General features: G+C 41.6%; 1 protein-coding gene across 3 annotated transcripts in view; it reads right to left on the bottom strand.

The window, feature by feature from the left end:
• LOC141127342 (ATP-dependent 6-phosphofructokinase, muscle type) overlaps window positions 1–12,509 on the bottom strand; it is a 225,782-nt gene that overhangs the window by 51,927 nt on the left and 161,346 nt on the right. For all 3 annotated transcript variants that reach the window (XM_073613677.1, XM_073613676.1, XM_073613678.1), the window contains 2 exons: window positions 10,862–10,925; window positions 7,768–7,914 (listed from right to left, as the gene is read on the bottom strand). In XM_073613677.1, the coding sequence (XP_073469778.1) occupies window positions 7,768–7,914; window positions 10,862–10,925 (211 nt within the window). The remainder of the gene's footprint in view (window positions 1–7,767; window positions 7,915–10,861; window positions 10,926–12,509) is intronic.

Here is a 12,509-nt window from a genome sequence, read left to right as displayed (position 1 = left end):
GTAGCAGAATACAGAACAGAAGGATTAAAGTGGCGAAGGTTCCTACAAGTAATCGTTTGCTGCTTGGAGGGATGGGTGGTTGGAGGGGGGTTCAGCAGCAGGAACTAAGTAAAAGTATTTTTAAATAAAATAAATTGCGCCAAAATTATAAAGACTGGAAAAAAGAAAAGCGATATGTGTTGCCCCTAGTAAGCAATCACATCCTTAATTGTATTTTATCATGTCCTTTAGAAAATCGAACCTGATTTCAGTTTTTTTCCTTCTTCCACTTTTTATGAACGCTGTTAGCTATTGTCCAGTGTTAGACCCCTTTCACACTGGGGCAGTTTGCAGGCGTTATTGCGCTAAAAATACCGCCTGCAAACCGATCCAAAACAGCTGCTGCTGTTTGTTCAGTGTGAAAGCCCCGAGGGCTTTCACACTGAAGCGGTGCGCTGGCAGGAGAGGAAAAAAACTCATGCAAGCCGCATCTTTGGAGCGGTGAAGGAGCGGTGTATTCACCGCTCCTAAACTGCTCCTGCCTATTGAAATCAATGGGGCAGCGCGGCTATACTGCGGCAATACCGCGGCTATAGCCGCGCTATGCGAGCGGTTTTAACCCTTTTTCGGCTGCCAGCGGGGGTTAAAACCGCACCGCTAGCGGCCGAATACAGCCGCAAAAACGACGGTAAAACAGCGCTAAAAATAGCGCTGTTTTACCACCGATGCCCCCACCGCCCCAGTGTGAAAGGGGCCTTAGTGTCCAAACCTAATAGGTGCAAAGTGAGTGTGCTGCCTACCTACAAGGAGATGGTGCCCTTTGCACTTCCTCAGTAAGGTTGGCTATTATGGTGCAAAGTGCACCATGTTGTGTCAGACAGAGCACTCACTGACTTTTTTAACTTTTACAGATTAAAAAAAAGGGGGAATGCACTGCCTACCACAGGATGGTACACTGTAATAGCCAATCTTACTGGGCCGGTACAAAGGGCACCATCTTGTGGAAGGCAGCACACTCACTTTTCACATTAATTTTCAACTTATCACAGAATAAAAAAAAAAAACAATGAACTGAAAAATGACCATCCTTTAATACACTGACTTCTCTTTAGGCTAGGTTCACATCTAAGCGGGTGCAAGGTGCTGTGTAAATTGCACCTCCCCCCCCCCTGCAATCTGCAGTGGGTGTCAGTGCTATCCTAACGACACAACAAAGGTTGCAAAACACAGTGTGTTTGCCTGCACCAGATCGCATTCACAAAACGACTATGCGAACAGGTTGCAGTGCGGTTTCAAAATTGGTGCATGCATGACTTTGGTTCGATTTGAGCCCATTCAAAATGAATGGGCCTTGATTGCACCGCAATCAACACAGTAAGCCTGGTTTCACACTATCGTTTGCATGTAAATCGCACAGGAACTGTATTGCATTCCCGTGCAATTCACATCCGATTCTGTGTGGTGTGATTTTAGCCCATTTTGAATGGGCCGAATCGCACCACATAGCACCCCAAAGAAGTGCAGGCACCTTTTTTTGAAAACCAACCATGCGATCTGGTTCAGATAAACACCGCGTTTGTGACGTTCTTTTGGGGCGTCGTTAGCTTTGAATTGCAGCAGATCAAAAACAAAGTGCAATTGCAATGTGGTGTGGGAAATGCACAGGCATCACAGCGTTTCCTGTACCATATATGTATGAACCAGGGGTAAAACAGGGCTAAGGCATGCCACTGAGGGCAGCAGAAAGTCCAGCCTGGCACTGGCATTGGCAGTCATGTTGTGGTGTCAACTGCTGAATCAGTAAGCTGGTGAGCACCACAACAAGCTTGCCAGTGCCAAGCTGGACTGTCAGTAACACAAGCAATAGAAAACTCAGCTTAGCCTCAGTCAACTGTCAATAACACAAGCAATGCAAAATTTAGCCCAGTCAGCCTCAATCACATACTTTTCCAATTGCCACACAGAATCACAGACAGTCTCTCACTGACTCACGATTACCTAGTATGAACAGCAGAATGCCAGCAGCAGTACAGCAGTCTGAGCAGTGGTAAATCTGAGGACACTCTCTGAGACTAGGCCAGAAGAGAAAGAGGGACATACCTGGATAAGACAGCAGCAGTTCATCCATGTGGGGGGCTGGCGGCTACACAGCACTTTACAAGCACTTTGCGCTCCAGGGCCCAGGCAAAGCTCCTCTCCCAAGCCCAAGGTGGGAGTGGCACTGCAAGCCAACGGGAATACATGGTGTGCAGTGGGCAGGACAACACTCACTGCTGGCTCCAACTGTGCTGCCTGGTGATAGATCTGCCAGCCTTTAGCCCCAGCCTGATAGACCGGCCTGGTGGTGTACCGCAACATGCATGTGGGTATGGCTAATGATCTATTACACTTGCTGCAGTGGCATTAATACACTCTGTGTGCCACTGACTGCAGTGCTGCCTGTTGCTGGTGCCATGTGCAGCTGCAGCTCCCCCTTATCTATGCCCCTGGAGAGAGGAAAGGGGGTGTTTGTGAGGTTGCCAGGAGTGCAGAGATGGGAGAATACAAGGTCGAGGGTATTAGCTTTGGAGTGAGTGGAATTGTGTGTCCATTGGGTTAGGTCAAAAGATGAGGTTAAGTTGATAAGTTGAGCTGTAGCTGGGCTGTTAACATTGACAGGGATGTTGAAGTCACCAAGAATGAGAGTAGGTATTTCAGAGGAGAGAAAGTAGGGCAGCCAGGCAGCAAAGTCATCAAAAAAAGCACGATACTGGTCCAGGAGGCCGATAAATTGCTGCAACCCTCAGAGAAATGGGAGAAAACAGACGAATACAGTGCATCTCAAAAGAAGAGAGGGAGGGATGGGAAGGACTTGGGGATAGAAGGAATCCAACTCCACCTCCTTTCTGCCCGTTGGGTCTTGGGGAGCGAGTCCAGTGGAGGCCACCATGGGAGAGGGCAGCAGGAGAAGCAGAGTCAAAATTTTGAAGCCAGGTTTCAGTTATGGCGAGTATGTTAAAGCCATGAGAGATGAAAAGGTCATGCACAGATGTGAGATTAAACCAAATTGTACACATGCTGCGCTTATCAAAATAAAATGTAAGAAATTTCCACTAAAATATTAATAAAGTGATATTGTGCTTAACATACAAAATATACACAATCTATTAATACTATACATTAATGTGCAATAAACTTCAATGAATGAATAAATAGGTAAAAGTGCTCCAATCAGCCTGTGTATTGCAAATATTCCACAAAGCTTGTGCAATTTTCAAACATTAATAGATAATTCAAAACAAACATTCATGCGATTTAGTGTTGCATCCATGCATTTCAGTGCTGCATCTATGCAATATGGTGTTAGTGCAATGTTCAAACAATAAAAAGTTAAAAAATTACAAAAAAACACATCCATGCGATTTGGTGCTGCAGCCATGTGATTCTATGCAATTCAGTGTTGTGTTGCTGTGCAATGATCAAATTAACAGTCCGATTTAGTGTTGCATCTATGCAATAGGGTGTTAGTGCAATGTTCAAACAATAAAAAGTTAAAAAATCAAAAAAAAAAACGCATTCATGCGATTCTATGCAATTCAGTGCTGTGTTGCTGTGCAATGATCAAATTAACAGTCCACAGATCTTCCACAATCCATTCATGTGTTATTGTGAACACAAACTAAAGTGCTGTGCGCTCATACAAGTAGCCCCTCACCTTAGGGCGTGTGACCTTGCAATTAAGCTTGGTCAGAATGCGCCTTAGAACCTCTCTGGGTTCGATGTTATATGCAGGGTCCTGGATAGATTCGGACTGTTGCCTCTGTTCCTCACAGCAGTCCCGTTTGTACCTCAATATATCAACATAAAAAGGACTTTATGGTGCAGTATGTACTAAATTTATTAAAATCATAAACAAATCCCACAATGGGTACTCACAGTAACAAGGCGCTTAAGGGCGCCACACTAAAACAGCAGAAACCAAAGGGCAACAGCGGCCGGTATGGGGGGGCGTGCTAATCTGTCCCAACAGGTTGTATATATAACGTTCCAGGGACAGGACGGAACGTTATACATACAACCTGTTGGGAAAGATTAGCATGCCACCCCATACCGGCCGCTGCTGCCAGTTCGTTTCTGCTGTTTTAGTGTGGCAGGGGAAGGGGACAGGACGGAACGTTATACATACAACCTGTTGGGAAAGATTAGCACGCCACCCCATACCGGTCGCTGTTGCCTGTTGGTTTCTGCTGTTTTAGTGTGGCGCCCTTAAGCGCCTTGTTACTGTGAGTACCCATTGCGGGATTTGTTTATGATTTTAATAAATTTAGTACATACTGCACCATGAAGTCCTTTTTGTGTTGATATATTGAGGTACAAACGGGACTGCTGTGAGGAACAGAGGCACCAGTCCAAATCTATCTAGGACCCTGCATATAACATCGAACCCATAGCGGTTCTAAGGCGCATTCTGACCAAGCTTAATTGCAAGGTCACACGCCCTAAGGTGAGGGGCTATCACCTGGGGGGAAGCACTTGTATGAGCGCACAGCACTTTAGTTTGTGTTCACCATAACACATGAATGGATTGTGGAAGATCTGTGGACTGTTAATTTGATCATTGCACAGCAACACAGCACTGAATTGCATAGAATCACATGGATGCGTTTTTTTGTATTTTTTAACTTTTTATTGTTTGAACATTGCACTAACACCATATTGCATAGATGCAGCACTGAAATGCATGGATGCAACACTAAATTGGACTGTTAATTTGATCATTGCACAGCAACACAACACTGAATTGCATAGAATCACATGGATGCAGCACCAAATCGCATGGATGTTTTTTTTGTATTTTTTAACTTTTCATTGTTTGAACATTGCACCAACACAATACTGCATAGATGCAGCACTGAAATGCATGGATGCAACACTAAATCACATGGATGTTTGTTTTGAATTATCTATTAATGTTTGAAAATTGCACAAGCTTTGTAGAATATTTGCAATACACAGGCTGATTGGAGCACTTTTACCTATGTATTCATTCATTGAAGTTTATTGCACATTAATGTATAGTATTAATAGATTTTGTATATTTTGTATGTTAAGCACAATATCACTTTATTAATATTTTAGTGGAAATTTCTTACATTTTATTTTGATAAGCGCAGCGTGTGTACAATTTGGTTTAACTATTTTGCATGGTTATGAGACATGCATAAACGTTAGCAGCTGATCATTTGCAAAGATATACTATTTTGGAGACCGGATTTGGTCAATTACCTGGAGGCTCACAGGACTACAAATTAACATTCACAGATGTGAGATTGTTACAGATCGGGCATTCCAAAGGGCACATGAGATTGAGGGGCTGGTTTTAGGAAGAAGGGGGATTGAAATTAAACTGAGTGGATTGTGGCTTTGGTATTTTTAATAGTGGTTTTAATGGAGTAGGGATACAGTATTTAGAGTGTTTAATGTTAGCAAGGGGTCTGTGCAATGATTACTGCTTAGTTTTATGTGCAGGCAGTGGTGCTCGTAATAATGCTCTGTGAAGTCTGTTAGGCTGTATGACAGTGCAAGGTTTGTGAACATCACCATGGTTACCTGTAAACATCTATGGCTACAAGTTCCGGCACTTGTCACTGGGCTCCCAACCCTGAGGAAGTCACACGACTAGTGACGCAATGCATCGAGAGGAGCCTGTGACAGCATTTCCGGTGTCCCTCAGACCCGGAAACTGGCTAGTGATTCTCGGGGAGGATCTTTTTGCTGTACTTGGTACACAGTATACTTCATGCTATATTCAAGTGTTTACATTGTGAGTGTATAAAATATAGATTTTAATAAAGCATATGTACATGGATATATTGCACAATGAGCAGATCTTTTTTATTTTGAGCTAAATCGGGGAAAGGAGTCATCCCCTTAAAGGGATAATTACAAGTGGAGGAGGACCAAAGGAACGGAGAGTGAAGCGACTTTACTTATTATCCACATCACGAATATTGACCTTTTGGTCATAACATTGAGGTGAGCGTGCACTTCACCCAGAGGTGATAAGGTGGTTATAAGTAAGTTTTAGGAATCGCACACAGTTTTTTCACGCATTTGGAAGTGTTGGACCGTTTTTTTCAGCACCAGTTTTGGAGTGTGGACATTATGGACATTTGTAGTATTCTTTACACTTCTATATTTTATTTTGTGCACAATTGGGTGGCACATTTTGAATTGTTTACTTATTAACCATATCTTTTGCTTGTGGGAGTGGGGTTCCCATTTAAAAAAAAAAAATTAAAAGTCAGCAGCTACAAATACTGCAGCTGCTGACTTTTAATTGGGACACTTACCTGTCCCAGGGTCCATCGATGCGGGGGATCGAAGCCGCGCTCGTCCCCCCCCTCCGCTCAGCAGCATTCTGACTGTGGGCGCCCGGCTGTGGCGTCACAGCCTGGCACCCACTGCGCATGCGCGAGCCGCGCGCTGTCACTGGCCCCGCAATCATTTGAGACCGGTCACGTGTCCCAGATGATTGACAAGAGGGAGGGTGGAGAGGCAATCTTCCTTCCTGCGCCGAGGGAAGTGACGTCAGGAGCCCAGGCACCGAAGAAGGCAGACTACGAAGGACCCCCTAGCAACAGGTATTAAGAGGTGAGTAAAAAAATTTTTTTCTCCAAATGTTTTTTTTTTTTTTTTTTTAAACATGTTACTAATTTTTTTTTTTTTTTGGGTTGGAACTCCACTTTAAGGAAGTAATTTTGACCACAGAAGATTTTGAGATTTGATTTTTGCACATGATATGCACTTATTGAATAATTAGAGGATTTGAACAAAACACATCACTGCTTAATTCATTTGTATACTTTTAATGTGATAGAGTGCACTTGATTGGTGGATGCAGCAGTTCAATATATATACACTTATTATTATTTATTAATTTATTCATATACTGTGTTTACCTGAAAATAAGACCGGGTTTTATATAAATTTTGGCAACAAAAGACACAGCAGGGCTTATTTTCGGGGTAGGTCTTATCATGTAATGTTCTGTCTTTTCTCTCCCTCTCCCTCCCTGCTTGTCAGGAATCCCCAGTGTGAACCTAGTTAAAGTGGTTGTAAAATCCTATAATCCACTTTATTACAGTATTATATAATGTACAATGTGTGTGTTTCTGTAATATAATTGTGCTAAATACCTTCGCTACAGCGCTGCTTGGCGCTTCTGTGCTCTCTTCGCTGCTCCGGGCACTGTAGAGGGGCCGGGATCCCCTGCTGACAGCTGGGAGAAGAGGAGGAGAGCAGCGGGAGGTCAGCTGAGCACCGAGTGGAGCTGTCCTGAAGGCATTTATCTCAATTCTATTACAGAAACACACACATTGTACATTATATCCACTATAGGATTCTACAACCACTTTAAACTAGGGCTTATTTTCAGGGTAGGGCTTATATTGCAGCCCTCCTGGAAAATCACAGTAGGTCTTATTTTCAGGGAAACACGGTAGTATACACAGCAGCGCATGAGTTTATTCTGCATTATCTTTTGTGTTGTTTATTATAAAAACCTGGCCTGTATGCAATCAATCACTGAAAATCTCAATTAACAACCTTGTGGTACTTGATATATTTATCAGTAATGTTTGTGCATTGCAAAGCAATGGATGACATTTTTAGTAGCAGCATCCATCAGACCTTGATAAGCACATTAATACAATGACTTTGATTCAAACTCTCACTAACGTAGTAGTGACTTTGATTCAAACTCTCACTAATGTAGTAGTGTTTTTTTGTAAGAAATAAAATAAGTACCTGTCCTTTGGCAAGGCCCTCAAATCCATCATGCACAGCAAACATCCTGTGGCCTTGGATAATGCCAATTCTGACAGTGGATCTCACTGCAGCGTTCATGCCAGCAGCAGGGGCACCAATATTCAAAACAGCCAAGTTATAACCACTCTGCAAGTAAAAAGATAAGTCACTGCAGCAGAACAACTGACACTACGCTCATCTTGATACACACACAAATGTTTTCAGATTACAACAAAACAGAAATACACCTGAACAAAATGTTAAAGGCTTAGTTCACATTTCAATGTTTTTATTATATACTGGAGAGTTCATCTTCCTATTTTTATAACTCTTGGCATCCCTGTTATTGTTGGATATTTAGATTATTTTATATGATAGAGCACAAAAAAGGTGGGCGGAAAAATTAAAGTTTACTGGCAGGAAGATATTACTGTTTGCGTAACATATAAGAGATATAATACAAGACTGGCTTCTTATACTGAGAACTATAAGGCCTGGTTCACATCTATGCATTTTTTAGTGTGTTTTCAGTTTTTCAAAAACACACTACAGTCCATTCAACATGGTTTCCTATGGGTCACGTTCACATCTGTGCCAGTGTTGCCAACCCCCCGAAGTGAAATTTACTAGCAGGACGCCAAAATTTACAAACGGCACCAATTTTTTTGCTGGCAAAAAATCTTGAGATTTACTGACAAAGCCACAATTTTTTTACTGGCACTGCAAAAAAAAGTACCTAAAATTACAGTTTTCTGTGCAAATATCAATATTTGAACTATAAAAACATTAGCTAGTGCTATTAGCAATGTGTTTAAGTTAAACAAAAGTCCAAAAACATATTTCTCCATTGACATGAAGGTCAGGTTACTATAACCCAGCCAGCCCAGAGTTCTCCCTTACATCAGAGTCTGCAGGATCCCCCTTTACAGTGAAAGGGAACTCTTACGTAAAGGGGAACGCTGCAGATCATGATGTAAGGGGGAACTCTGGTGACTAGAGACCACCTTCTGGAGAGTGAATACACCAAGCTGGGGGGGGGGGTTACTAATATAGGGGGGATCCTTAATATCAGTGCCCCCTTACATTAATGTATTCACTCGCCCCTTACATCAGTGACCCCCCCTCAGACTGGCCTGGTGGTGCTGTCACTGACCTCTTCTCAGGTGCACTGTGCAGGGCTCAGTCAGACGGCTCCAGCAGCTTGGCGGCTCTGGTTTTATTGTATAGTCTCTTCTCCACAGTCATCAAAAAATGGTAAGGTGGGGGAAGGGATGGTGGGTAAGGGGATGGGGGGAGGGAAGGGGAATGGTTGGCACGAGTGACCACCTGTACTTGCTCAAAGAAATGCTATGGCCCGTACTAAATCCTTAACCCGTTAGGGTACTGATGCTGTAACCATAGGTAATTAGCATAAAAAAGGGGGAAGGGAAAGGGGAATAAGCCCAGTAGGTGAGCTTATACAAGGGGTTACCCTAGGCAACAGAGTAGTTATAGGATATAAAGCTTAAAAAGCCAACTTTATTTTGGATAATACCCAACAGTAAAAATCACATGGTATTGTGAAATGCAGTGATCATTACAACAATAATATGACCGCGGACAAACACTAGACAAACAAGACAGACAATTTAAAAAGAAGTGGAGCTAGCCCAGTCCGGGCGTATTGCTTTGTACCTCAGGGACCTTAGAGGGCTGCCAATTAGCCAAATGGTAACAATCTCAATGGATGAACCATTTAAAATTTAGTCTCAGTTGGTGATGATATAAACGGTCAGCTGTGGTCCAAAGCAATAGAGGGGTGGAGAGAGGACGAAAGTAGAGGCGCGTGTGCTGGTAGAGAACCAAGAGATCATTAACTAAATGTGCTGCTTGAAGGGTATTGAACTGTAATCAGGGCTACTATTGCTGTTAGAGATGGACCCAGGAAGTGATGCTACGTAGCAGGGAAAGAATGGGCAGTCCAGTAGGTCAATCCAAGTATATAATATGGAAATTCCCAAGTCAATCCTCAAAAAAAGATCATTAGTGGTCAATCATACTGGTCTTCAGCTTTCCCTATGGTTTCCTGGTAGGTGCAGATAGCTTAGTTCTTTAGACGGTAGCACCGCTGCACAAGTATACTAGTGAAAAGTTGCTGACAACTTGACTTAATGTCAAGTTTTTCATAAGTTGTTGTGTCATTGAGCTGACGTTTTGCTTCCTTTTCATAATCTTGTTGATTTGGTAGTACCACATTACCTCCCTTATCACTCTTTATTACGATGTTACGTCTCTTTTTGACGTCAATTAAGGCTGCCCTTTCACCCACCGTCAGGTTGTCTTGGGAACAAGGCTTATCTCAGTCCTGACAGGGGGAAGGGACGATCTTGTGTCGCACAAGCAGCACACTGTGTACACAAAAACACTGGCTAGGCACACAGTTAACCCTTTGATTGCCCTCGATGTTTAACCCCTTCCCAGCCAGTGTCACTAGTATAGTGAAAGTGCACATTTTTCGTACTGATCACTGTGTTAGTGTCACTGTTTCCCGCAAAGTGTCAAAAGTGTCAGTTGGTGTCCGATAGTTCGCCGCAATATCACTGTCCTGCTATAAGTCGCCAATCGCCACCATTACTAGTATAACAAAATAAAAATAAATAGAAATTCCATAAATATATCACTGTTTGTAGATGCTATAGCGTTCACATAAACCAATGAATATACGCTTATTGGGATTTTTTTTTAACAAAAACATGTAGCAGAATAAATTTTTGCCTAAATTTATGAAGAAATTTGATTTTTATTTTTTTTTTAATTGGATATGTTTAATAGCAGAAAGTAAAAAATATTGTTTTTTTTTTCTTCAAAAATCGTCAGTCTTTTTTTGTTTATAGCGCAAAAAATAAAAACCCAGTGGTGATCAAATATCACCAAAAGAAAGTTCTATTTGTGGTAAAAAAAAATGTACAAATTTTATTTGGGTACAGTGTGCAATTGTCAGTTAAAGTAACGCAGTGCTGTATTGCAAAAAATCGCCTGGTCACGAAAGGGGGTAAATCTTCCAGAGGTCAAGTAGTTATACAACTGAATTTACAAATACATGTATATTTCTCACCTTTGTGGAAGGGGGCCTTATGTGAGCCAGCGTCCTGTAGACACTCCAGTTGTTTTCAAAGCTCCTGTGAAAAAAGTTAATATATTAGGTGGGTCCTTGTCTCTTATAAAAAACGCAAGGTTTATTGTACATGAGGATTATGTCTACATTGTTTCTGAATCTCATGTGTATTTCTCTTTTAAAGAAGATCTATGGTCACAGCATACACTGTATTTTTTTTTAACATCAGCATTCTAATAACAATACAAACAATAGTGATATTTGACAATCCAATATAAACTCATTTGAAAAATCTCCTTTCAGGTTGAGAGGGCTGCCTGTCTGCTGGCCATCTTTTTCCACAACTTCCTGGATTCCCTGCATGCTTTGCAGCTTCTCCTCTACTGTTTAGTTTCAATTTGTAAGTAGACATGTGCACACTGAAATATTTCGTTTCGGAATTTCGTTTTCGTCCGAAAAATAAATGTATTTAGTTACTCCCGAAATTCGTTTTTATTTATCTCGTTTTTAGTTAAAAATTGCATTCGTCCGAAAATCCAAATTAAGGTCGAATCTGTCATTGAAGGCTTATGGTGTCTGTCGAATGTGCAAAGAAGATTCGACGGAGCAGCTAAACTGTACAACGCCGTATAGTTTACTTGCTCCGTCGAATCTTCTTAGAACTTTCAACAGACACCATAAGCCAAAGTACGTGTGTACTTAGTTCTAGCTATTTTACTGCTCCTCCTCTTTGGTTACAATCAGCCAATAACATTCATCATCATCATTTTTATTTATCTTTTCTCCCCTACGTCGAATCTTTCCTCCCCTACGTCGAATATTTCCTCCCCCTACGTCGAATCTTTTCTCTCTACGTCGAATCTTTTCTCTCTATGTAGAATAATCTTGGACTAATAGAGCTAAGCTTAGGCACATTCGACCACAGGTTTGATGGACACAAACTGTTATTGTCATCATCATGTCGAATCTCCTATCTATATCGAACTGTTGTAGCAATGAAAACGAAAATAAAGCATTTGTTTATGTCGGATCTTTCGTTTTTCGGACTCTGCACTTTCGTTATCGTTTGTTAAAACGATAACGAAAATACCTGAAATTCGGACGAAAATGCATTTGGACGAAAACTAATGCACATGTCTATTTGTAAGGACTACATATACCATGGTACCTTAATGCCTGCAAACCTGTACTAACTCCACCTCCTGAAACTCCTCCTCTCAGCACCTCTGTAGTTCAGAAGGCAGGTTCTGTGAAATGTGTGACACAGCAGTGCCTACTCACAGGGCATAGTGACTACATGTCAGAGAATTAAAGGAAGTAAATGTGTGTGGGGATCGTCACAAAGTAAGTTTACAGACTTCAAGATTGTGCAGATAAATAGGACTAGGGTGGAAATCATTTAAATACAATGAAGACTTGAATATGTGATTTTACATTTTTACCATTAAAATGCATTAATGTGGTTCTAAACCTAAAATGTTTTTTACCTTAAATAAATGTATTCCCATTAAGCATTAAGGTAAAAACATGTTTTGCCATTTTTACAGGCCCCACATCCACTCACTGTGCAAATCTTGCCACTTTAACCTCCACACTTCCAAAATACTCCCCTTCTTTAACAAAATTACATTACAAAGCCAATACTTTG

The sequence above is a fragment of the Aquarana catesbeiana genome, linkage group LG02 (genome assembly GCF_042186555.1).
Source record: "Aquarana catesbeiana isolate 2022-GZ linkage group LG02, ASM4218655v1, whole genome shotgun sequence".
NCBI classification, from domain to species: Eukaryota; Metazoa; Chordata; class Amphibia; order Anura; family Ranidae; genus Aquarana; species Aquarana catesbeiana.
Note: the sequence above shows the minus strand (reverse complement) of the source record. Positions and strands in the feature narration are given on the sequence as shown.